The sequence below is a fragment of the Chrysemys picta genome, chromosome 6, assembly GCF_011386835.1.
Source record: "Chrysemys picta bellii isolate R12L10 chromosome 6, ASM1138683v2, whole genome shotgun sequence".
In the NCBI taxonomy this organism is placed as follows: domain Eukaryota; kingdom Metazoa; phylum Chordata; order Testudines; family Emydidae; genus Chrysemys; species Chrysemys picta.
Genome location: NC_088796.1, coordinates 120776510 through 120804436, shown reverse-complemented (window position 1 = coordinate 120804436; position 27927 = coordinate 120776510). Strand labels below are relative to the sequence as shown.

Below are 27927 nucleotides of genomic sequence, written 5' to 3'. Positions count from 1 at the left end.
ATTACAAAACGGGCGTGGGGCTAGAGCTGTTTAGATTGGAGCTATAAATAGCCCTTGTCCGCAAATCGGACTCTTCACGCTTGTTTTGTGCCCCGTGTTCACTGATATAAGCACCCAGGGCGCTGGAGGGGAGCTGTTCACACGGGCTGTAGGCTCTGCCCGGGAGCGCTGGGGCACAGGGACTGCGGGCAGCAAGGGGAGCGCTCCGGATCGCAGCGCGGCAGGAGAGGACTTTCCCCGGCGCTGGGGCTTTTGGAGAGAGCCGTTCGATGGAAGTTTAGCGCAGCCAAGCGACGGACCGGAGCCATCCAGCAACTCGGCAACTTTGTCGCCTCGGAGCAAGCCCCCCAGCTCGGTTGGCCGGCGGGGGGAGGGACGAGAGAGAAGCGAGGAGAGAAGAGCTGGAGGAAGGGCTGAGGCTGGGCGCTTCCCCGAGCGGAGATGTGGGGCTGGGCTCCCTGGGGGGCCCCCCACTTGAGGGATCTGCTAGCCACTGCGGGGCGATGACCAGGGCGCCTGGCGGGGCTGCCTTCACTGCAGTGACTCTTTGCCGAGCGGACGGGGCTCTCCGGCCAGCCGCCTGCCCTAGAAGCCTCGGGGGGCGGGGGAGTGTTTTGGGGTGGGGGTAAGCGATCAATGCTGCTCCCCGACGCGCTGGGGAAGGAGGGTGCCCCTGGCTGCCACCCGCTGGGGCTAATGGCTGGCGCTGGAGCCCCAAGGCGCTTGGAGTGACTGGAGCTGGCCACCACTCCCATGGCTGGGAAGCTGCCCCAGGCTTTGGCGGCTCGGCGGTGAGAGGCGCGCCAGGGATCGGAGGAGGAGGAGGCTGAGCTGGGAGGAGGAAGGGGGCCGGTCGCTTCTCCTGGCTCCCCGGCCGCTGGCTGTCAGTGATGTGGAGACTGGGTTTGTGGTGGTTCCTGAGCAGGGTCTGTCTGCTGCTGCTGCCGCCCTGCGCCCTGGTGCTAGCCCGGGTGCCCGGCTCCTCCTCCCACCCGCAGCCCTGCCAGATCCTCAAGCGGATCGGGCACACCGTGAGGATCGGGGCGGCTCACCTGCAGCCCTGGGCGGCTCCCTCCCGGACCAACCGCGGCTGGAGCTGGGGGGCGCGCCATGCCGCCCAGCTGGGAGGAGTGCCGGATCCCGCTCCCGGAGCGCAGGAGGCAGGGAGACGCGGGAGCAAAGGGGCACAAAGTGCGCGCAAAGCGGCCCAAACTCCCAGGACTACCGGCTGGAAGGGCGCCGGGATTCAGAGGCAGTGGATCGGGACCAGCCTCGGGGACAGGGCGCAGCTGGGCCCCGGGAACCTGATTGGCAACGAGAGCGGAGACCAGGAGCTGCGGCTGCTGCCGCCCAGGGACGCGCTGCTCTTGGGGGTGGAGAATCTCAACCGCGTGAGCGGGCTGCTGCCCTACAACCTGTCCCTGGAGGTGGTGATGGCCATCGAGGCCGGGCTGGGCGATCTACCGCTCTTGCCTTTCTCTTCCCCCAGCTCCTCCTGGAGCAGCGACCCGCTCTCCTTCCTGCAGAGCCTCTGCCACACCGTGGTGGTGCAGGGGGTCTCCGCCATCCTCGCCTTCCCGCAGAGCACAGGGGAGATGCTGGAGCTGGAATTCATCTCCTCGGCCCTGCGCATCCCGGTGATCAGCATCGTGCTCCGGGAGTTCCCGAGGGAGAGCCAGGTAAGGGGCGGTGTATTAGGGGTAGGGCAAGGGGCAGTGAGGGGTGTTGTGAATCGAGCGGGGCTATAGGGCAGATCGCCCTGCCCCATACCAACTATAACTATCTAACGCCTCCACTCCCCGGCGTGTCCCAAAGAGCCGCGGGGCGTGAGCGTGTCCCAGTGGGGAGGCGCCCCCCATAGTGCGGATCAGGACAGGGGTCTGGCGTGAGCTGGCGCAATGGCTCGTCAATTCAGCACCATGGACAACGACGCACCTAAAGCGATGGCTCAAGCTAGAGAGGGGGACGCGGGCCAAACTGCTGCTGCAAAGTGCTCTATAAATACCCTAGTGCGGGTCAGACCATGTACAATAAGCCGCTCCAGGAAACAGGAGAGCTCGCTTTCTAAACTAACGTCTCCCAGCAGTGTGCTCGTCTGAGGCGTAGCTGTTTTTTTGCCATGAAGGGACTATACAGAGTTGGCAATTTCAAAACATGCATCAGTAGAGTGTGTCTCTCTCTCTCTCTCTCTCTCTCTCTCTCTCTCACACACACACACACACACACACACACACACACACACACACACACACACACACACTCACTCTCTCTCTCTGTAGGTGAAGCAGCAGCCACCCGATTAAGGTTGCCTAATATTTTTGTAGCACTCTAGACTTCCTTCAGGCAGGCGGGCAGAATGCTCTTTCTGTTCAATTTGTTCCTGAAGAACATTTCCTACTGTTCTGTTCCGTCACACACACACAAAAAAGTTACCAATATAAAATATGCAGTAGAGGCCCTCGGATTTGTTAGGTATCTATCTCAGGCTGCCTAGCTTCGATATTTGGATTCCTAATGTATCTAGAGGGGGTGGGTAGCCATGAAATGTACTGACAAATGCAGAACACAAACACCCTAAAACACCTTATTTTCCATTTCAAGGCAGACCTTTGTGTTGTTGTTGGAGGCCCATTTAACAACCAAAGTGTAGGGAAGCAGACTAACTGAAAGGAAAGTGGACTGTGGTGCCCTTCAAGTGGATCTTATCCCATCAAGAGCCAATATAGGAGAGTAAAGGGTTAAAAAGTCAAATATATCAGAGTGAAAAGGGAGAAGCAACTCCAAAATTGAACTGGTTAATCACAAGTATTGGCATTAGAATGATAAAGGTAGAGGCCATGTATAGTATGCCCACTCTGTGATGCCGTGGAATTCACCCAACAAGAATGAGGCACCTCCGTGCTTTCAGAAATCTCATCATGTGCCTCTAGCTGCATATTTGAATGCCTAAATACCTTTTAAAGATCTGACCTTTTGTTAAATTCTACATTCCTGGAGCTAATATCACAACAACAGAACATGGTACCCTATTCGTTGCATCAGAAGAAGTCATTTAGATTGAAAACTTAGAATTATCCCCCACCACATACAATGCTATATAGAGTAAAACATGCCATTCTTGTCCAGCTTTCTATTATCTATGCAATATCTAATGACTAATGTATACTGGCAATAAATCTAAACATAGTTATTACCAAGGAACACTGTTTACTTCATGAAGTTCTCCCTAAATAGTAATCATAATATTATCAGCAAAATGTAGCAATTTAAAGCTATCGTTGGGCAAAACAGATCAGGATTTCCTTCATTTTAATATCAATGCAAATCGCACTGAAGTTTTGACAGGCCATTAATTAGGAGGCAGAAGTTCTTGACCAAAGACACCAAGAATCTGAGTCTTGCTTAGCATTCTTCTATGCAATATTACATGGAATGTTTACATACACACACAAAATAGTTTACCTTCCAATCCCAAGATTTCTGATTGCCATTCACCAACTTTCCCAGGGAGAGGACTCATAAGCATATGGTCGAAAATGAAATCACTCTACAAAACTGAATCAGTGGTATGGGGAGAGTATGGATATAGGCAGTGTTGTTGGAAGTATGTGTGAGGAGGTTGAGTATTTTTGTAGCCATTGTCTCTGAATTTTCATTCTGAAAATGTTTGTTTTAAGGCTGAACTACAAATGAAGCATCAGCTGTTCAGTTTTACCGAGATTTATTATTAAAAAGAAACCTCACAAAACCATGCAATGCAGTAAAACAATAAACAGCTAAAGATCTTCACAGTGAGTTCAGTGTGGAGATGACACTCTCAGAGATGGATATAGCAGGAGGGGACAAGGAGACGTTATGCCTTTCTGGTTATTCACAAATACCCTGGATCCGTGCTCCAGCAGGTTTCTCTAGTATTTGATATCAAGGCATGAGATATTTTGGGGCACCACTGGGCAGTGGGAACCAGCTGATTGTGGCTTTGGGGTATCAAAAAGGAAAATAAAAGATACATTTTTAGAATCCCTGCTAAAATGGCAAATTTGGGCATACAGCAGATGCTGCAGCAGCAAATGGAATTTTGACATTTAATTTGCAGATCAATTGTAAAATCCAGCTTACTATTAGAAAAGGCTTTGTAGTGTCAAAGGATACTGAGTGCCAAATGGCATGACCTTATTGGGTATGGGGCACCTCCAGAAGTGATGTTGACCCACTAGTCCCAAGTAAATCCAAGCACTTGTGTGTAGGCAGGCATTTTGGGAAGTGGGCATAGGGAGAAGGCAGTCTTCTGTTAAATATAATAATTAAGGAGATGTTTCCAAAACAGAAGTCATTTTTGGCAAAGTAGTAATGCCTAGTTACAATATTTGATAGTTTTAAAACTACATCATCATCCTAAATTTGTCTGAATCCAAATACTTAAGTTTATAAAGGATCTCTCAATACCATACAAAGCTTACACTATTTCATTTGCTTTAATGTTCATTTTCTCCCATCCCACACAGATTAGTATTAAAATGTTATGAAACATGCCTGTTGTAGACCATGAGAGAGATGAAGGAACCTCTTTAAAGGGTGACTTTTGATTAACCTGCAGCTTCCCATGCAAAGGGGTGTTCAGTTGATTCTTGCTTTCTTCCAACTCCTGCTGAGTTATTCTGGTTCAGGAATACTTCCTACATGTACACTGTTAGGACTATGGGGCCTGATTCTCATTTAAGCTAAGGTCTCTTTAATCTTCCAGAGTAGTGGTGAAGGCCAAAGTAACCAAGAATTAGGCCGTCTGGACAGCAACCTGAGAATTTTTAATCCATCTGAATGCGAACTTTGAAGGCACAACAGGCCTTTTGGTCATACAAATGTTGTTTTGTATCTTTCCCGTGTTAGGTGGAAGCTTTTGGTTGTGCAATTGTCTACCATTAAAAGTAATAATGTGTATTTGCTGTCCTGTGTTTACTGTTTCAGAACCAAAGCCTCCTCATAAGCTCAGAGTTAAATCCCTGTCACTTTCCTTCAACATTACGTACATGTTCCCCAGAAACAGTTTGATTCTTGTTTTTACAATGTGCACATTTTGCATAGGGATGTGTGCAGTACCAGCTATAGGACTGGTAGAATTTCCACAGTCCACTGTATTTACAACTGCAGTCCATCTGTTTATAACCTTTGAGTCCATAAAGGAAGGGACACCCAATGGAAAGGTGTCCTTGTTTGTATAGTGTTTTTTCAGTGGGTGATTGGACAGCCCTTGTTTAGAGACTGGGAAACCAATATCGGCATCAGTTTGGGAAGTAATATTTGTTCCTTCTATAGTTTTAGCTCTTTGGTTTCCTTGCTTAATGCACTGACTCCAAGTGTAATTTTATATATTATTACACACCTCATCTAACTGGAAATCCTCCTCCTCACAGTGTGACCTACAGATTAGCAGATTCAAGAGCCTATTTAAATCATTTATTTGGCACGGTTTGTGACATGGGGTGGTTTGACTCACCATATTCCCTGTGTCAATAGGTTTTGTACTAGTAGAAGAATTGGATGATGGATGGAAAATATTGCATTATTTCCTGTGTGGGGTCTATGACTTCAGTTCATCCAGACTGAAGAGAATCCTTTTTCAGAATCAACAAGCACTGTAGCTAAATTTCTAAATAAACATTTCAAAATGAAAAGTCAAAATGTTTCATTTAAAAAATGTCAAAACAAACTGACTTTTCTGAATTTTTTCCTCCCATATTTTATTTTGCTGAAATGATTCACTCAATTGGACCCAAATTCACATATAGTTTAATTCAACCAAAAAACAATTCATTCTTGTGTCAAACTAGTCGCTGAAAAAAACATGCCCATCTCTAAGTGTAAGTGGCTTTTGTCATTGAATATATACAGATTAGTTGTTCAAAAGGGCCAATTCATGCTCATGTCTGCCTCTCTCTGTAGGTATATGTGGAGAGCATATTGCTAATTGTTGAATGGAAAAGACAGAATTATCAGTAATAATGCAGAAAAGGCAGACGTTCCGTAAATATTTCTGTTTTGAATTTGGGAAATAAAAACAGATAATGTAGTCATATCATACGATGATGAGAATATGCTTTCCATTCCACTAGTATCGTGGAACAATGTTAAATGGCAGCTACTGAAGTCAGACATGTTAAACCAACCGGTCCAGATAATTGGCATCCAAGAGTTTTAAAAGAGCTGGCGGATGAGCTCGCTGGACTGTTAATTTTGATTTTCAATAAGACTTGGAACATTGGGGAAGTTCCAGAAAACTAGAAGAAAGTTAATGTTGTACCAATATTTTAAAAGGGTAAACAGGATGACTCGGGTAATTATAGGCCTGTCAATCTGACATCAATCCTGGGCAAAATGGGGGTGTGTGTCACCAGGGGACTGCCACTGCACCCCACCTCCAAGCATGCACTGCTATGCCCAGTCCCAGTCAAGGTGGTTTATTCGTTTATAGCAAAGTTTAACAAGCAAACAAAATGCAGCCTTAAGTCAATACCTGACCCCCAGACTTCAGGGCCACCGCTCCTGGGGATCTCTGGCTTTCCAGCTCCAGGCAGCTTCCTTGCCTCCTCCAGCTTTGCTCCCCTCTTGGACTTGCAGCACTTGGTCCAGGGACCCACCACAGTAGTTAGCCCTACTCCAGTTGCTGACCAGGGCTAAGCCAGTCTCAGTCCTTCCTCCCAGGGCTCCACTTGCCTCAGTCCTCTCCTCCCAGTTGCCTACGAGCAGCCCTTTATAGGCCCAGGTGTATCTGAGCCCTCTTTTAATTGGCTGGATTGGGCTCACCTGTTCCAGGCCAGGGGAGCTGGGCTCAGCCCATCCACAGAGACCAGCTCCCCTGTGACAGGTGGATATGGGCCTTGATTAATAAAGAATTAAAGGAGGATGATATAATTAATGTCCAACATGGGTTTATGGAAAATAGAGCCTGTACCTAACTTGATATCCATTTTTTTATGAGACTACAAGGTTGATTGACAAAGATAATAGTATTGATGTAATATAGGTAGATTTCTGTAAGGCATTTGACTTTACGCTCAGCATCGTGATTCAAAAACTAGAATGATATAAAATTAACATGTTTTCTTGGACTAACTTTTGTTGGTGAGAGAGACAAGCGTTCAAGTTTACACAGAGCTTTTTGTGTAACCTCAAAAGTTTGTCTCTCACACCAATAGAAGTTGGTCCAATAAAAGATATTACCTCATCCACCTTGTCTCTCTAATATTCTGGGACCAACATGGCCACAAAAACACTGCATACATAAAATTAACATGGCACATATTAAGTGGATAAAAAGCAATTTAGCAAGGTCATGGTGGATTCTCCAGCACTGACCCTTTTTAAATCAAGATTGGATGTTTTTCTAAAAGATCTGCTCTAGAATTATTTTGGGGAATTTCTATGGCCTGTATCATACAGGAGATCAGACTAAATGATCACATTGGCCTTGGATTCTATTCATCTAATTATATATGTGCACAGTATATTGGTAAATACACGCCTGTGCAAAATGTGAAAGTGCATGTTCCAACAGGTTGAAAGATGATGCTGAACTTTTTGATTTCTTCCCCTGTATTTGCTTCATTGACTCTCCCTTGAAATGAATTACCAGCTTTGAAACGTTGAGGGGGATGGTAAGTGAAGAACACTTCCAGCAGCCACCTGGAAAGGTTTCCATTTGGCATTGCGCTGGAAAGATTTGATCTGCAGCGTGCTGGCTAATTAACTTTTATCTAAAAGGTTTCAGTCACCTGAATCTGAATGGCTGCAGTCAGCAGATGGGGAGGTGGGGGGGAATGCACAGGTGCACCATCAGCCACTGCTAGTGAGTAGTAAACAGGGAAATTACTATGAGCGTCTGATCATTATGATGTGGGATCAATCAAATGTCAGGACATTCAGAAGTGGGCCTTACTTCCCTTTTCTCACCCATATATTTTTATTGCTGTTTCTTACCAGTTTTCATCTGTGATGATAGTTTCCGAAGCTGCTTGTACAACTTGAAAAATATTTAGGATGCATTATACAGGGTATGAATCTGCTGCACAAGCACATTTCCCTAAAGGCCAGCTCTTGACTCATTTAAGGAAGAGAGAGACATCATTGCCCCTGGCTTTGTGTCTTAATACGGACTCAAAAACAAGATAGATTTTCAAGAGTAAACAAGTGTTTTTATTTAAAAGTGGAATCTCACTTTTAAGAAGAAGATAACGCTATAGGATGCAGCAACTAATAGCCAGAGGGAGCAGCTATCTTTTGCATGCAGGCTCTTTCAGTCATGCTGTTTAAAACAGTTGCATCCCCTCATTTTAACGGCCTATTTACTCAAACAGATTTTTCATCTGATTTGCAAAAATCAGTATTATTTTGGCTCAGTTCAAAGTTTGCTGATTTTCCAGTGGGGATTTTACATGAAAGCATAAACTATTTATCATTTCTTCTCAGCGTGTGAACTTTACTAATATTTATGAGTTGAAAAGCTCACCCTAGGAAACCATATGCTAATCAGGCTCTTTACTGTATTGAGTACATAAGCTTAGTTACATAGGAAAGATAAATATAAACCTTGACGTGTTGCTGTCAACTAAGTGTCACCCTCTTTAGAAATTATATTGCCGTTATCTTAGGTATAATTTATCTTTTCTTTTCCATTAATACTGGGAAGTTAATTTTTACTACAATATTGGAAGGGAAATAAAGTGAAACAAACCTTTTTGTTTCGATGTCCTCATTTTAAATGGCTTACAATGATGAGGAGGACATTAAAACGAACATCTTACAAGTGAACTAATAGACACCGTTAACTGTCTTAAGGGCAGTAGAAATAATTCATTAATATTAGACAAATCCACATGTATTTTTAATGCCGGAATCTTAAAACTGAGAATGACATTGCACAATGGTAGCAAGTATACCCAGCAATTTATTGTTATTCCCTGGAGTTTGTGGCGGGGGGGGGGAGGGGGGAGAATTTGCTTTGCTCGGGGAAAGTTTTTAACCTACGCTCTATTTTCCCAGCCATTTGACAGCTCACACATGAAATGCATCATCCATCAGTGATGATTAAGGATGTTATCTTGCCCTCAGCCCACGTGTGGAATTCCCGCTAATGTCAGTGGGACTCTGGTGCCATAAATGATGGTGAGACTATGGTCCCAAGATTTGTTTCTCTCTATTTTGTGGAACTAATTATGCAGTCTTCTGTGCAGATAAATGATCTGTTGCGGTTCTGGGTTATTTTCCAACCATATGGAGGAACAGATCATGCAGTCCTTGCTCATGCAAAACTCCCACTGATATAATGAAATTGCCTACTGCAGCTTTCTAGCACTTTCTTTCTTTAAAGATTCTAGTGCTAGTCGTCCCTGAGGGACACAGGATACTGAGCTAGGCAGGCCCGTGGTCTGGTACGGTATGTCAGTTCACATGTTTTATCTGAATAACGGATGCAAGGCCAAGGCCAAAATTGGCTGAGTAATACATGCCACATAGCCACAGTTGGTTTTCAAATCTACTAGCAGAGAAATGGTCAGTACTTAAATAAGATAATTCCAGCCATTTACATTTTTTCAAAGTGAAACAAAAATCAAAATGCAGCATCAGAGATTTACGGGAGAAAAAACTCCTTTTAAATAATCAGTTCATTAAGTGCTCTGATATGAAATGTAGCTATACACTAGTCCCACAAATAGCCTGTCACGCTTTACAATGCTCTCTGGTATCCTCTGATTAAAGACCTTGCAGTGGCAGCAACCATAGAGAAGCCAAAACTGTCATTTATTCAATCATCTCTGGGACTACTTTTATCAGTATGAATTATTTGCTTGGTATTGGGTACTTACATGCCTACTAAAGTAATTAGTGTTGTGCTTTCATCCAATTATACCCACAAGATCTCTTTAGTGAATGTAATCCTTCACACAATATTTATTACATTCTCGCTATGCTGCTTTTTACTCCGTGTTATCTTTCATTGTGCAAATATTAAATCGTTCAGTTATGAACTGCTAATGGGAAAGGATTCACTCCCTAAATACATATTTATATGGCATTAAAAAATAAGCTTGGGGAACATCAGGAGCCAAGAAGTTGTACCATCATGACCCTTTGTATCCATGTGATTTTATTTTGTTATTCTTCTCTTCCCTTCTTTTGTTTGTTACACTCACTCATTCCATCTTATCACAGTTGAGACTGTAAAGTCTCCAAGGTAGGGATGGTCTTTATCTTTGTGTTTATACAGTGTCTGGTACAATGGATCACAGTCCTCATAAAGGCCTCTAGAAACTACTGTAATATTTATATTATAATAATAATAATTAACAAGATCTGATTTGCAAAGTCCTCAGCACCCACAACTGAGGTCAGATTTTCGAAAAAGCACTTAGGCACTAAAATAAGCCAACTTTTAGTACCAATGAGACAGAATGTCATGTCTTCCTCTAACGTATCAACAATGCATATATAACGGATGTGTAGTTATTTGCAAGTGAGGTGTCATCTTTGGGTATTTAGAACTTGTGCAATATTTCTTACCACAAGCTCAAACTGCAAATTGATATCCATGGTGCAACTAATGCAAAGTGGGTGCTTATCATGAAATAGATATGTGGATTTTTCAAAAATTGGACAGAGTTGCCCAAATTATATTACTCTCGTGGTCATTTCCAGCAGCACATGTGAAAAGAAGAGTAAGCAAAGAATTCACAATGAATAATTTACCTAGTAATTGTAGCCATTTTTTCTGCTTGCAAAATATCTGAACTATTTAACTTTATGGAATGATCACAAACAGTTCTCTGCAAGAATAGACAACAGCCCTAATCCATAGCCCATTGAAGAAAACAGGAGTCTTTCCATTTACTTCCCTGCGTTTTAGAGTGGGCCCTATTTAAGATGTGTGGGTTATTTGATTGGTCAGATAAGTCACTTGATATAGTTTCTGTTCTCTGATTGGATGAGTTGCAAGGACTTTGGGAATACAGGCATCTAAAATGTGGTTTTGTGAATACATGCACACTCTACTTTGAAGTTCACTTTCTGTGAACATTTATCCTTGTAAAACTTGATTGCCCAAATGTTTATGGAAAGCAAACAATCGGGTACAAGCACGGCTGAAGTGAATTCATTTAAACATTGAAATGAATATTTGCTGTTTGATTTTTGATGTATTTACCAGAATAAATGAATATATGCTGAAACTGTAAATCCTTCTGGGCACAGACCCTCTTTTCATGTGCTTACAGTTGTTAGCACAGTGTCATCCGGAGGTATTACTTCAATACAAATAAATAATAATAGCAATGGTTTAATATATTATTCAACCTTAGGTTTGAATTTTGTCATCTACCATTTTCTCTACTTTAAAGCTACAAGAATTTTAATACAATTACTCTTTAAACAAAATAAACACTAACCCTTTACCCATCCCATACGTCTTGAGTCTAATCCTTGTATTCACTTAATTAAATCCAGGGTAATTGGAATTGTAATAAATACCTTTTTGCAGATTGCACCAATATCATTTATAATCCCAGATTATATATTTAATGACTATTTAGATAACAGGGAACTTGATAAAGGATGCTAGGGGGAGTAGAAATGAAAATGCAAGGTGGTAATGGATACTTCTGAGGACTTGAAGCAGAAACTTTGTACAAACAAATACTACAGATCTAAAAGAATTGAGAAATGAGTGGGCCAACAATGGAAACAAAGGGCAGTCCAGCGATTAGTGTACCAGCCTCGCTGTTGGCACACCTGCAGGCAACTCCTTGCTCTGCCACAGACTTCCTCTATGACCTTGGTCAAGGATCTTAATCTCTCTGTGCCTCAGTTCCTCGGGTGTAAAATGCAGATAATGCTGCCCTACTTCCCAGGGGGTGCCAAGAGGAAAAAATACATTGTTATGAGGTGCTCAGAGACTATGGTACTGGGACCATGTAAGTACAGAAGACAGGAAGATCATCAGTTTAAAGGCAGCCATTTCATTTTTGAAAATCTGCTGCAGAAACAGAAGATTAATCGGTTGAGGCAGGGATCATCGCCTAAATTTGCATAAGTGACTAGGAGTTTGGGGTGCTTCATTTTGGGGGGCCCAACTTGAGACTCCTGAAAAGCCCTGATTTTCAGAGAGCAGATGCTCAGCAGTTTCTGAAAATCAGGCCCTTTTAGGGCGTCTCAAGTTGAGCTCCCAGTAACCACGGACCTAAATTCACTCATCATGTTTGAAAATGTACGCCCATGTCTTTGTATCTGTGTGTTCACCACCTAGCACAACGTTGCCCTGATCCTGACTGGGTCCTTTGCATACTACTCCAATAATAATTTGCATTATTTATTACTACTGCTACTACCTATTTCTTATCTATTGCTTTTCCTCAGAAGATCTCAAAGAGCTTCACAATTTGTAATGTATTTATCCTTACAAAACCACTGCAAGGAAGGGAGTTATTACTAAATATTTCATCTGGCAGAAGAAGCAGCAGAGAGAAAAAATCCTTCCTGCAGCTATAATTCTACCTTTGTTCTCCAGGCAGGACCCCAATTAATGTAAACAGGGATTCTGTTCATACAGGGTGGAATATGAATGTGCTTCCAAGGGAGACTGTGGAATCCACATCATTGGAGGTTCTTAAGAACAGGTTGGACAAACACTTGTCAGGGGTGATCTAGGTTTACTTGGTTCTGCCTCAGTGAGGGGGCTGGGCCAGATGACTTCTTGAGGTCCCTTCTAGCCCATATATTTCTGTGATTCCCTGGCGCTTGGTCCAACTCCCTGTCTTCTCTTCAGCTCCACCAGCACCCATCCAGCTCTGCTGCCTAGGGGGCAGGAAAGAATCCTGAAAGCCTACAGGCAGGTCCTGTTACAATACCTAGTTCTGTGGGAGAACTTTTTGTGCTGCTATTGAGTGGAGAATGAGTCAAGCTGGAGGTAGGGCTGGGGTGGCAGATCCCTGACTATACCAGCTATTCTCTCATAATGGAAATAGGTGTGGGCACAGTCAACACTGTGCACCCTGTGGCTGCAATAGCAGCTAGAGCGCAGACCGGAGTCTTGTCTCCACACGTTTTTACATTGGCTTAACCCAAGGGTGCATTTGTAATTGATTTCCTTCAACCAAAGCAAACCATTGTGGGGTCAGCACTCTCCCACTGATTTACACCTGGTTTATATCAAGTTCGTTTAAGCTAAAGTCCTCTCCGCACCAGGGGAAACCCTGGCATGAGTTTGTACCACTGCCTTCTCTAGCTGGTGACTAAATGCCCCAGTTTTGCCCACAGTTGGTGGCAGTAGATCAAACCATTCTGTTTATTAGTAGTAATGGTTTTAAGTGCTTTAAGCAGAGCATTTTATACAATACTTAAATTCTCCCACCAAGCCAGCTGGTAAAATGCGATCTAGAATTGGTTGCTGCAAGCCAGTGCTACAGACTCATTCTTTTTTCAACATCCAGGATGAGGTGAGGGGTTGGGGACGCTGCCAGATCTAACTTCCTTTCCTGGAAGACTGATGTAGAATGTCTTATTCAGCGGACGGAGGCATGAGTAGGTGGAGGATCCAAAGTGAAATTGGGAAAATGCCCCTGGGAAATATATTTTTGTTTGTCTTCTGTATTGCAGTTTCTCCAACTCCTGAAGCAGTAATTTCACCAATAGAGGTGAACGGTAGCTTGGCTCATAGGTTCCTGTCAAATTCATGGATATTGTCGCTCTGTCGTCCCTTTCTTTCAGGTTGTCAGGGAGCAGAAGGTGCTTCTACACTCCACTTACAGCCAGCCAAAGAGTTAAAAACTGTAGGATATTTTTGCGTAGACAGGTTTCAGAGTAGCAGCCGTGTTCGTCTGTATCCACAAAAAGAACAGGAGTCCTTGTGGCACCTTAGGCCTGGTCCACACTAGCCCCCCACTTCGAACTAAGGTACGTTATTAACGTAGCTGAATTCCAAGTACCTTAGTTCGAACTTACCGCGGGTCCAGACGCAGCAGGCAGGCTCCCCCGTCGATGCCGCGTACTCCTCTCGCCGAGCTGGAGTACCGGTGTTGACGGCGAGCACTTCCGGGATCAATCTGGGATCGATTTATCACGTCTAGACAAGACGCGATAAATCGATCCCAGAAGATCGATTGCTTACCGCCGGACCGGGAGGTAAGTGTAGACCTACCCTTAGAGACTAACACATTTATTTGAGCATAAGCTTTCGTGGGCTACAGCCCACTTCTTCGGATGCATAGAATGGAACCTATAGTGAGGAGATATATATACACACACATACAGAGAGCATGAACAGGTGGGAGTTGTCTTACCAACTCTGAGAGGCCAATTAAGTAAAGAGAAAAAACTTGTGAAGTGTATATAGGTTCCTAAGCTGGGTTCCCCATGATCCTCAGAGTCATTGTTATTATCCATCATTTGTGAAAACTTAAGCAGCCATGATTCGTATGAAAATGTTTGTGGGGCCTGATGTTTTCACAGATTTTGTTACAGACCCATTAAAAAAATGCATCCCAGAATTTGTTTTCATTATTTGTTATTCTCACCCACACACAAAAGTCATGCAGTCAAGGAGAAAAAAAACCCCGATAGCACGTGACTTACATGACCAGTCACACAAAACACAGAGAACAATAAATACTGAGCAGGTAATAAAACCTGTTTGTAAACAATCCAGCAGCTGGCAATGATGGGTCAGAAGTGCTCAGTGAATATTTATCAACAATGAATATATTTGCATAAATCAGGAGAGGGTAAATCAGCGGGTGAAAATTAGCACTGCTCCACTGTCCTCAAGAGTTGGGGCCCAGATTCCACCTTGCCGCGCATCTCATGTGGTCATTTCAACTGGTCCAAAGAGATTCTAACTATATTAATGAGCATGATGTAAGTACCTATCTGTACTGGACTGAAATAGACTAGATTAGATTGAAGGAAGGAAGGAAGTTAGTGGCCAAACTCATCCCTGGTGTACCTTCATTGATTCATTTGGCCCAGTGGTTTGAAAGTATTTTAATTCATTGTAGCCAGAGTTTAGCCGAATCAGACTTTGAAGCACCAATCTCTGAAAGGTTTTATAACTAGACCAAATATCTCATACAGCTTTCTTAACACAGCATAAATAGTAATGCAATGACATGTATTGCTGGCATAATAATTTTTAGCATTTATGTATGTACAAAGAGCTTTGCAATCATTAACTAATTATTATAGCATCCCTGTGAAGCAGGTACATATTATTGTTATACATATAGGTAAACTGAGGCACTGAGCCATTAAGGGACTTACCGAAGGTCACACAGTGAGTCAGGGTCAATAGTGGAACTAGAACTGAAGCGTCTCTACCACTCATTCCCACGGTCACTTCATTAAAGCATGCCACCTATCTGTAACATCGTACCCACAAAATTAAGATTCAATCTTTAAAGGCATTAACTACTGGCAAATAAAGACTCTCTCTTTTAACCTGGCAGAGTAGTTCCTTTCCAGAGCGCCCTAATGCAGTAGTAAAGGCCGATTTTTGCATGGAAGGACACGCAGCGCAAAGGCCCGTATTTCCAGATCAACTCGATTTTTCATCTTGAAGCCGCCATTTACATGGTTACTGCTCTTTGCTGGCTCAGCGGGCGATAGCCGTAAAATACTGTGCACGGGCAAAAATGGTTAATGAGATTTTGATATACTGCCCAACACCAAAGGTTTCTGCCAACATGCACAACAGACAGAACTACTTTTACCCACAGGCAATTTTGTTTACCGCTATTGGCCTCTGAGACAGCAATATATTTGTTTGACTAAATATGACTGAGTCTCCTGCACTTTGTCCCTTTTCCCTCCCCTCACTTTACCTGGGAAGGGAAAGCGAAAAGACTCTTTAATCTGAGCAGGAGCTTATTTTTGAGGAGGAAAAGCTTCACCTGGGAGTCCTCCCTTCCCACCTGCAGGAACGGCATTAAGGGGGTGAATTTGAGGAGGGAGTAGGCCGCAGCCATGCCACAAAGCAGTCTTTGTGGGGAAGCTGCCCTGGCCACCACTGGCAATTTTTCACTACAGAAATTTCAGCCTGGTTCTGTCTTGGTGGGGAGACAGGTCCTGGTAGGAAAAAGTCTGAAGCCATTTCCACTTCCTCCAGGGGCAGCTGCAGGAATAGAGCGCTAGCGTCTTGGGCCAGCACCAGTATCCTCCTGCTGCTAGCACAAGCATCCTGCAAGTGGTCGTGTCAGACATCATCACCGATGTCAGAGGGGAGGATACATGGCCCTATCCGTGTGGGCTATTGCCTTCCCGGAGTGCATGATGCTGTGTTTACCTTTGGTCAAAAACAGGTGTCATGTAAAACATACCCAGGGCTCGATCCTCAGCAGGTGTCAATCAGCACTACTGCATTGACTTCAAGGCTTGGGGCCCAGATTCTACATGGCCGGGCACCTCATGTGGTCATTTATACCAGTGCAAAGTGGGAATAAAATCATTGCCATTCGTCCTGGGTCGTGTTTCACACCCCACTTGCACTCACTTTGCTTGATGTTAATGACTACACAAGGTGCATGCGTGGCCCTCAAAGGAAGTAGAGATACCCATTTACACCAGCTAGGATTTTTTGTAGGTGTGGATTGTTTGTCCTATAGCTTTCCTTTTTAAAGCATCTTTTAAGGCGGGGACAGAAATGTTCTGATCCTAGCCCCAACAAAAGTTTTAAAAGTCACATTTTCCTCTTGCGTATTCTAAACTGCATTAGAAGTAGCCTTTTAGTTGCGTATACCACAAGCCTTGGGCTAAACTTTGATTTATACCCCCACACAATCCTGTTTAATCTCATTGCTGAATATTTTACAGTCAGGAAGACTGCATTCAAATGACTGAAAACGCTAGCGTCTGCTGAAACAAATGTCAGTTGAAAGACTATTGCTGCTACGCTTTCCTATACAAACGGTTCCTTTACATTAGTCTGAAAATAATCCATAAAATACTCACTGCTTATTTCAGGCAATATTTTATGCAATGAGCCAGTGTGTCTAGTGGTTTGAACAGGAAACTGGGAATTAAGAGAGCTGGGTTTGGTTTCTCATTCTGCCAGAGACTTGTTGTGTGATCCGGGACATGCCACTTGACCTTGCTTTGCCTCTGATTCTCCCAACTGCAAAATGAAGATAATATTCACCCCACTTTGTTAACTAAGAGTTGTGCATTCTTAGAATGAAAGGCGTTATCTGAGGTGCTTATGTAGCACCTCACACTCTGTAACGTGTTTATCCTGGGAGGTCGGACAGTGCTATTATCCCCATTTTACAGATGGAGAACTGAGGCACAGAGAGGCTAAGTGACCTACTTCCACAGGAAGCCTGCGGCAGAGCAGGGATTCGAATCTAACACCCAAGTGTTAGGTTAATCCCTAAGCACTGGGCCATCCTTCCTCTCTCCTCTATACGTGTACCGTCCTAGCACATCATCATTACAACGCTGCTGATCACAGCCTCTCGGGTTTTGATATGTACTTATTGGAAACTCTGCTCTTGTAACATGCTCAGGGCTCCAATCCTCTTGTCTTGACAGAGGCAAATCTCCCTTTGACTACAGGGTCATGCGCTGATTGTGTGTTTGACATTCCAGAATCCCAAAGCAAGTTCCAAACATTACTAAAAATTAGCTAACTTACAAACATTCAAATGTGCTGATATTGTGTCCCCTCATGTTTCTGTTATAGTGAATTAATTTGGGCCTACGTAAGAAAAACTTGTGAATGGTGATTAAAAATTAAAAGTGAATACAGTAACTCCTCACTTTGTCGTTCTGTTCCTGAAAAATGTGACTTTAAGCAAAACGATGTTAAGTGAATCCAATTTCCCCATAAGAATTAATGTAAATGAGGGGGTTAGGTTCCAGGGAAATTTTTTTCACCAGACAAAAGACTATATATATATATATACACACACACACACACACACACACACACACACACACACACACACACACAGTATATGTTTTAAACAAACAATTTAATACTGGTACACGGTGATGATGATTGTGAAGCTTGGTTGAGGTGGAGGAGTCAGAGGGTGGGATATTTCCCAGGGAATGCCTTACTGCTAAATGATGAACTAGCAGTTAGCTGAGCCCTCAAGGGTTAACTCTCTCATTCTACAAGGCAGCACGAACCGGAGGGAGGGGAGACAGCATCGCAGACAGAGACAGAGACACACACCGTGTGGGACAGAGGGAGAGATGTGCATTTCCCCTTTAAATACGCTGACCCTACTCTTAAGTACACTGCCTTGTTAATTAGATCAGCTTGCTGAGACTGCAGCTGATGCCAGCAAGCTCCCTCCATCCTGAGCCCTGTCGTGTGTCCCTTCTGCTCTATGGAAGATGGGGTAAGCGGGGTGCAGGAGCAGGGGGGAGGGGGACACCCTGACATTAGCCCCCCGCTTCTTCCCTTCCCTTCCGCACAGCAAGCAGGCGTGTCAGGGAGCAGCTCCAAGGCAGAGGGCAGGAGCAGCACATGGCAGTGGGGGGGAGGGACAACTGAACTGCAGGCAATTGCTAGCCTGCTGGGCAGCTGCTGCACAGGGAACTTAGGGGAGCGGGGAGCTGATAGGGAGAGCTGATAGGGGGCTGCAGGTCCACCCTGGTTCCAAGCCCCCACCAGCTAGCTGCAATGGGCTGCTCTTCCTGCAAGCAGTGGACAAAGCAGGCGGCTGCCAAACAATGTTAGAAGGGAGCATTGCACAACTTTAAACGAGTATGTTCCCTAATTGATCAGCAATGTAACAACGAAACAACATTAACCGAGACGACTTTAAGTAAGGAGTTACTGTATAAGTTACCAGCCTGCACTGAAACATTTAAAGGCTTGATGATCTCATTTATAGGTTATAAGTCCTAGGCCACGTAGCTGATGAATACAACATATAGAACAAGGAGCAATGGTCTCAAGTTGCAGTGGAGGAGGTCTAGGTTGGATATTAGGAAACACTATTTCACAAGGAGGGTGGTGAAGCACTGGAATGGGTTATCTAGGGAGGTGGTGGAATCTCCATCCTTAGAGGTTTTTAAGGCCCGGCTTGACAAAGCCCTGGCTGGGATGATTTAGTTGGGGTTGGTCCAGCTTTGAGCAGGGGGTTGGACTAGATGACCTCCTGAGGTCTCTTCCAACTCTAATCTTCTGTGTTTCTATGATCCATATAGCCAGATCAAGCTCTTTGAGGAATAAGGTGAGAGACTGAAGGGAATTATTTTCTATCCTAAAGTAATTAATTGTATTCAGAGGAACAGATCCTGCAACCTTTCCTCATACGAGCAATCTCACACTCAAAAAAGAAGCCTGGTTGAAGCCGATGCGATTATTTATATCAACAACAAATGCTCAGCTGAGTAAAAGCTGTAGGAGTGGGACTCTGAAGATGGAGTAAGAAATAGGATTCGGTTTTAATAAATCCCGTTGCCAAAATAAGTTTGGGGTTAGCTGAAATGGAAGAATTTGAACACTGTAAAATAAAACATTAAGGAGACATGAAGGAATAGCGCATATGAGCCTGGCAAGCTGTGCACTGGGAATTAGAAACGAAGAGAGGCTGAACAGTTGATGTCGTTCTAGTGTCTCTTTGAAGCAGGCACAGAGTGCCATCTAATGGCCCGTCAGAACGAAATGTCAGGGCTAGAGTCAGCGCACGTAGCTCAGTGTATGAATTGTTTGACTTCATTTAGTAATGTTCGAGTCCCAGCACTGCTCAATATTGTTGTGGGGGTCGCAGCACATGTATTTGTGAAAGAAAAAGGAAGGTTCATATTTGTCACGTCATTTCTGCCAAGATCCGTGTTGCTCTGGTTTTAAGGATGGAAGCTAACAATGTTCTAGTTCTTTGCTGAATGTCACAACAGTCCCTGAGAGTAACAGGCAAAGAAGGGGTGAAATTCTGCCCTTGTAAGTGGGTGGCAGGGGCAGTTGTGGACCAGCTCTATAGTCACTCTGTTCCCGTGGGCAGATAATTCCTTTTTCCTCATTGCACAGCCCAGTTACTCAGCCAGGGCACAGGCGATGCCGCTGAGTTTTCCAGCATGGTGCTTATTTTGCCCTTGTGAAAGACTCAAAATGGGACACCCACTTTTTAGCTATAAATAATGCAAAAGCAGTTAATGAAGGAGATGAGGCTGGATTAACTTCTGGGGTTTTCCTAGGGACAGTCCTTGAGCCATTCACTTTTAAAAACCATGTCACTTGACTTTTAAAGATGATGTTTCAAGCATTTGGACTTTCCTCCCCCAGCCAACTGTAACTCTTGTTTCTAATTTCCCAATCGTCTAATTAAATCCTTAGTGTCTTAAATAAAAACTTCTAGCTGGGATTTTAATGGTTGTTCCTGATTTTATGCCAACTATACAAACATAGTGTTAACCTTTGTGGCAAACGGCTGATGCAACTGTGGTGGGTCCCGTGCTTTTTCTTAGTGTGGTGGGTTGGGGCGCCATCCCGTGTCCCTGTTCTTGGGTGCTGCGGGCTCCACTAGTGTTCCGGGAAGGTGGGAGAGAAAGAAAGCCGGGAAGGTGTCAGGGTTCCAGCCTCTTCAGCTCCCTGGGCTTCTTACCCTCTTCTCTCTTGGGTAGGGTTATCCTTGATGCTAGGGGGAGTTCACAGCAATACGCCTCCAAACTCTAGTCATCTCTCCTTCTCCCCCTCTCTGACTGAAGCAGGGGTTTTTATTAGGTCTCTGACAGGGCCTTAATTGGCTGCAGGTGCTCCAATTGACCTGTAGTAACCTTTCCCTAGCCTACAGGGAACCAGGCCTTGATCAACCTAGGGCTTATATACCTCCTCTCGCCCACTCTTCGTGGAGCAGTGGGTGCTGTCCGGGGTTCTCTGCTCGGTGTCCCCTTCTGGATCCCTAGTGTGGGCCCTTTGACCCCCACATCTGTTCCCGTTTTTGCATTTGTTGCCCCCCGAACTTGGTTGGGTTCTGGGTTTAGTAGCCCCTCCTTAGGCTGGGGGAGGGGCGTTTAGCAGTGGGCAAGCTAGTGCTCGCCCATGTGCCGGTGCTCAAAAGGACTACTCTTCGAGGAGCAATGGGTGCTGTCCAGGGTTCTCTTCTCAGTGTCCCCTTCCAGTTCCCTAGTTTTGGCCCTTTGACCCCCACACCTATTCCTGTTATTTCTTTGTTGTCCCCCGTAATCAGTTGGTAGCAGCACCACATTGCGCACAGGAAGCAAATGTCCTGCTGGCTTAGTGGTCAGGGGAAGGTCTTACAGTAAGACCAAAATTGTTCCCTTCTGTCACACGTCTGACCCTGTAAAACCCCTGATCCCCATAGGTGCTTGAACCCCCTGGCTTGAAGTGGTTTCCATCATATACAGGGTTTACAGTTTGGTTCAATGGCTCTCAGCACCCCCACTATAAAAATTGTTCCAGCCCCCATGCTGTTACCTGGGTATCACATTTTGCCTCCTGGCACTTGATTTACTTTTAAATGATTTGACGGTATTTTATATCCAGAATATGAAAATGCAGCCAAATCAATGAGGTATTTCCTCAGAGCAGAAGCATGTAACCCACTCTAAAAGTTCAACCTTAACTGTTGGCCCAGTGAAGAAGATGGGCACTGCAAACAGCATTTCAATAGCCACCAGTAAAACTACCCAGCTGAGGAGCACGCGATTCCCAGGATGTTCGCGGCAGAGCTCTGAGTTAGCAGAAATCCATGTTTCCTTAAGAAAAGGATTACATCATTGCAGGCCATGGCACTTATTCCCCCCTCCCCAGATGTACAGCAAGGCAAAGTAGTAGTAACTTGGTTGAAGTCAATGTAGTTGCACTGGTGTAAACCAGTATGACATCAGACTTATTATCCCTATTACAATAGTGCCCAGAGTCCCAAAATAAGATCAAAGCCCCACGGAGTTAGCCACAGCGCAAACTCGTGAGGCACAGGCCCTGCTCTGATGAACTGTCTAAACAGATAAGACATGCAAAGAACGGAAGATTTATTATTCCCATTGCACATATGGGGAACCGAGGCACAGAGAGATTAAGTGACTTGCCCGCGGTCATACAGGAAGTCTGTGGCTGAGCAAGGAATAGAACCCAGCTTTTTTTAGTGCCAGTACAAAGCTTTGGCCACAAATCTAGTGTTACTTTCTAGAGTCAGGCTCCGTAAGTTTAATGTTCATAGTGAGGCACATATAACGCAGTGTGTTACATGTACTTTGGTATCATACTTAGTTAATGTCTATAAAACACCAAACCTAACTACCTCATAGCACTTCCACGAGGTGGGTAACTATTCTTAGACCCATTCTGGAGAGGAGAAAAAGTACGGCACAGAGAAGAGATGTGACGGGCTCATGATTAGGGCCCTACCAAATTCATGGTCCAATTTGGTCTATTGCACAGTCATAGGATTTTAAAAATTGTAAATTTCATGATTTCAGCTATTTAAATCTGAAATGTCATGGTGTTGTAATTGTAGGGGTCCTGACACAAAAAGGAGTTGGGGGGGGGGGTTGCACGGTTATGGTATGTGGGGGGGGGGTTGTGGTACTGCTACCCATACAGCTGCAGAGCGGTGGCCGCTGGCCGGGAGCCCAGCTCTGAAGGCAGAGCCGCCACCAGCAGCAGCGCAGCGGTAAGGGTGGCGTGTTGTGCTATTTCCTCCCTTACTTCTGCGCTGCTGCCTGCAGAGCTGGGCCCTCAGTCAGCAGCTGCTGCTCTCCAGCTGCCCAGCTCTGAAGTAAGCAAGCAATACCGCGACCCCCCTAAATTAACCTTGTGACCCCCCTGCAACTTCCTTTTGGGTCAGAACCCCCAATTTGAGAAACGTTGATCTCTCCCGTGAAATCTGTATAGTATAGGGTAAAAGCACACAACCGACCAGATTTCACGGGGGAGACCAAATTTCACGATCCGTGATGCATTTTTCATGGCCGTGAATTTGGTAGGGCCCTACTCATGATCAAATGCAGTGTCACTGGCTCAGAACAGACTGGAAACTGACTGCGATAATTCCGACTCCCAGGTCCCTGTTTTAACCCCTCCACAATGTGTTCTCTCCAGGTAAATAATTGATTGAAACATAAATACAAACAGCCTAATTCGCTGTCTGTGCAAGATTGTAATATTCTAATATTGTAGAGCTTGACGCTCACTTCTCACACAGGAGAGTCACTATGTGCAAGGGAGATTTAAAATACACTTTAACAATAAATACGTTTGTTAATTGTAATGGCCTATATTGGGGCAGAATAGATATCACGTCTCATGGTATCTTTATGAAATGTCTCTCTGTCATTGACCTTTAAAAGTCTTTCCCCAAACAAAGAACACCTTGACGTTTTGGAAGTAACATTATTTATTATCATCTGTAAGTGGCGATGTGGATAAATAATGGATCTAACTTTCCAAAAATGGCTGATTGTTCATATTTTTGGCAGGTTGTTTGACCTTGTGTGGAGCTTTACATATTCAGATTAGTTTGGTGCATTTGGGTGTAGTGTTTAGATCTGCTGAGCAACCCTTAGGCAAGATAAGAGTTTGGTGGAAGGAGAAATCATTTTCGAGATGAATTCAGACTGGCCCTAAATTAGTCCCAGATATGAGGCTGTTGTGTTATCTTTTTTAAACAAACAGTAGATACCTTGTTAAGATCCGTTTACATGTGCTGCTCGGCCAATTGACAAACTCCTTTTGATGCAAGGATCACAAGAATTTAGCTAGTCTAAATTACCTCCTCTCAGAAGCTTTAAAAATGCCTTTAACAAATATTTCAGCCATTATTTTTGAGATCTTGATTGCTCCACACACTGGGCTAAATTATGCTCTTAGTCCCATGGGTGTATACAACCAGTACAGACAGGGAGTGGCTGCTCTCCCCCCTTCTTCAGTGGTGGGTACCACAGCACATAGTCTTGCCTAAGTTACATCCTGATCACGCAAAGGGCTTAATTTAAGCATATGATTAGGCCCAGGGATCCCTGTTCCAAGCAGTCTGCCCCAGAGAATTGAAAGAGAATAATATTTGCTGGGCATCATTTACATCTAGTTAGCAAAAGAACATTGGTATCTATACTTTTAATTACACTAATGTAGCTTGAAGTTAAACATGACTTAAGTGCTTTGCTGGAGTAGGGCCTTAAGGCTACGTTAATGGGAGTTGGACAAGGCCCCAAAGTCAAAGGGAGTCTTTCCATGGCTATACTGTAAATTGGATTGGGCCCTAAAGCAAGATTCGCTCAGATCCCAGCCCCACCTGCCCATCAGAGAAGAGAGTTTGTCCAGGTACTTGACCACCTGCAGCACAGCTCCTGCAGAAGACTTGCTGGAAGGTGGAAGGATGTACAAAGTGTAACACTAAGGATCCTACCCAGCATGCCATTCCAGGGCCCAGGGGAGATGGTACGCTCCCTTCCTCTTTTGCACACCTGCCTCCAAGTCCCTCCTCTCAGGGGAATGCCTGAAGGAAACTGGAGGATGAACCTTGCAAAGATTCCAGATTCATAAAACTTTCCGCAGGAGGGTTCAGTTTGGATGCAACCATTTTACACATATATTTGCTTTGACACCAAAATCTTACTGCTAGAGCTGGGCAGAGAAAGGTCATTCCATTTTGTGGAGGATTTTGATATTTAAAAAATTCTAATTCGGAGAGAAGGGGAATAGAGCCCTGACTCTGGGCCAGTTCACCTGGTGGGCTGCCATGGGACCATAGGTCCTGGAAGCCCGAGGAACCCAACGGCTGAGAAGCCACAAGCCTAGAAGCCCAGGCTCTCCAGCAGCCCACCACATGGGCCACCGTGTGGCAGGAAACCAGGCAGGTTCCCAATGAAAACCCTGCCTGGGTTCCATCTGAACTTTGCCAAAATCAAACCGTCTCTGTGAAATGTTTTACTTCCAACAAACTGGTACCTTCCAGTGAACAAATGTGTCGCCAGAATTTGCCTGACCAGCTCTACTTCCTACATTAATTAAAGGGAAATTTCAAAACCCAACAGGTCCCGCTAATGAAAATGATGACTCTTGGCCATGTAGCACTGTGTGATCATGTAATGTGTGGGCCATTAACTTTCAGGCAATGTGGCTTCAACTTTGTAAATTCAACTACAGAATACAAAGCTTCTCAAGTTGTGGAAACAACTGCCTTTCCTTACTCACAACGGCCATTTCGGAGTCACTCCTGAGGTGCGAGTCCCCAGGGGTGCTTTGAACGCTGTGAGGTATATTTTTCCTCATCTATGAGATTCCCACTGATGTCAATTTATAAATATGTTCCCCTGAGCAAATGCATATTTGAGCACTGCTTCAGCCCCAGAGAATCACTAGAGAATAATAGTTGCTGTGCATCACTTACTTTTACACCTACTTAGCAAAAGGCTGTTAGCATATGTACTTTTAATTATACTAATGAAACTGTAATAATGTAACATAAAATGCCTCTGCAACAATGCCTAATCAGTGTTGCAGACTTTGTGGAACAGATAAAGGGCCGGATCCTCAGGTAACGTAAGTCAGCCTTGCTCCATGGAATTCATTGGAGCTGGAAAGATTTACGTCAGCTGAGGATCTGGCCTCGAAGAAAACTGAAATGGAGACTCAGCAAATGTTACCAAGCCTGATTTTAATGAAATGCAAATAGGGTTTCATTTGTTAAATGAACCAGCAGTTCTTATCTCAAGTAGCAGGGCAATGAATACAAGCCAATAAAACTGTACTTGTTGTGAGAAGCTAAGTGATAAAAAGGGACTTGCCAAATATGTCCTCTGATCTAGGAAACTGAAAGACGCCACCAATCATACAAAAGTTAATATTAATATTTCATCAGAATCAATGGGCTGCTCCAGAGCTCATTGAAGTCAGTGGAAAGACTCCCCCGGTCTCTACTGGCGTATGGACCAGGCCCCATTTGAAAAGAAATTTAAAATTCCGGGTCAGATCCTCAGCTGGCATACAATGAAATCATTGGATTTATGCTGGTTTATACCTGCTGACGATCTGACTTTCCATGTTCAACAAAAAACAAAGGCTAATGGAGTTTGATGAAAATCAAGTGCTAATAAAACTTTTTTTTTAATTGCTAATCATCAGGCTGTATGATAATGCAAGTACATTATTAAAAAGAGACAGAAAAAATAATTAGCATATATATAATGTGGTTTAATTATTTTTGGTGCAATAAAACTAGTTGTGGTGCTAGTTATATGATCTTTAATTATGGTTTCAAGCCAAACTGGGACAGAGTAATTGAGTGGCCATCTGCATTTTAATTTATAGATTAGGCAGTTTAATTGGAACAATCACATTTTTAATCATTTCCAATTTGAGATAAATATGGAAGGGTTTTCCCTCAGAACTTTTATAATGATGTCTTGAACATAGTTCAATACACTCCAGTAATTTAATAAATCTGCTGCTCACTGATACCATTTTATATTTCTGTGTCTGAAATATTATTTAATTTGGTAAAAGGCTTGGTCATGAAATTATCCAGCCTCAATGGCAATCACTAAATAAGTGAGTCTTTCTCAACAGTTCTTCATTTCCAGGCAATAATTTGTTGATTAATCATTTCAAAGAGTGATGATTCTACAAAAGCACTGAACTTAAAAACGTGCTACATGACACCAATATCCCACATCCTGACCATGCCTCCAATGTGGAACTAACCCTTCAGGTCTCCAGCTGGGCCTCCAGTTGTGGAGGAAAAATGAAGTCTTGTGGGGAAACTTGGAAGCAGCCTTCAAACATCTGCAATGCGGTCACAAAGCCCCACCCCAGTCTAGAAGACTCTGCTCCCCTTCTGGAGTAGTGACGGTATGGAGGAGTGTCCTTAGGGGAGGCAATGCCAGGAGGAGAGGCAGGGTTCTTTTCGGATGAGTGACAACACCAAAACAGAGCTGGCCATCAGTTATCTCAACTAGAAGAAAAGGTTCCCACTGTAGGGCCATTGTGGATTGGTGGTAAGACAAAGCCCTATGTAACTGCCCGAAATCCATGATGGTATTCATGTGCAGGTCTCAGAGTTAGCCAAAAGAGGTGTAAAACCACACCTTGGCAGAGAGCTCGCCATTGTGGAATTTCATGTGCATCATTGTTTCGGTAAAATTCTGGAATAAGGGTTTCAATAAGTACCCCTCAAATTTATTTTGGTTCCTTATTAAAAAGAGAGTAGTAAACAAATAACCAGTACTTAGGCCTGGTCCCCACTAAGCCCCCACTTTGGACTAAGGTACGCAAATTCAGCTACGTTAATAACGTAGCTGAATTCGAAGTACCTTAGTCCGAACTTACCGCGGGTCCAGACGCGGCAGGAAGGCTCCCCCGTCGATGCCACATACTCCTCTCGCCGAGCTGGAGTACCGGCGTCGACGGCGAGCACTTCCGGGATCGATCCGGGATCGATTTATCGCGTCTTAACCAGACGCGATAAATCGATCCCAGAACATCGATTGCCTGCCACCGGACCCTCCGGTAAGTGAAGACGTACCCTTAGTGCTAAAGCCTCCCACTTAGGGTCAGCTCATTAAACATTGTCTGCAACTTCATGCACAGGCATGTTAGATTTCTAGATCTATTCTAACTTGATTTTTGTCCCTGATTCAGCAAATCACCTCAGCACATGCTTTACTTTAAACCCAGGTGTCAGTTCCATTGAAGTCAATGCGATTTATGCCCGCGTTAAGGCTGCTAAGCAAGTGCTAAAGTCCTCTACTGAATCGGGACCGTTAAAAGGATCTCTCAGTGAAACAACACTTTCACAGTTAAATACTCAAATGCATGTTCCAGTCTATGTTTTGGAACTATAGATTTACCATTGTATGTGCCTGAGGTCAGACTCAAGTGCCTTCAAGTGAACAGGAGATGAGAAACTTTACACTGCAAATAGTAAAGTGAACTAAGGGTTGATATCAGGGCCGGGACCTTTTTTTTTTAAAAAA

The 27927-nt window shown here is 44.2% G+C and overlaps 1 protein-coding gene across 1 annotated transcript in view; it reads left to right on the top strand.

Annotated features, from left to right (window-relative positions):
- Positions 1-381: 381 nt before the first annotated feature.
- The window catches only part of GRIN3A (glutamate ionotropic receptor NMDA type subunit 3A), a 97835-nt gene continuing 70289 nt past the window's right edge, over positions 382-27927 (top strand). Inside the window, exon 1 of the mRNA XM_005292140.5 lies at positions 382-1679. Coding sequence (XP_005292197.2) covers positions 891-1679 — 789 coding nt within the window. The 5' untranslated portion in view covers positions 382-890. The remainder of the gene's footprint in view (positions 1680-27927) is intronic.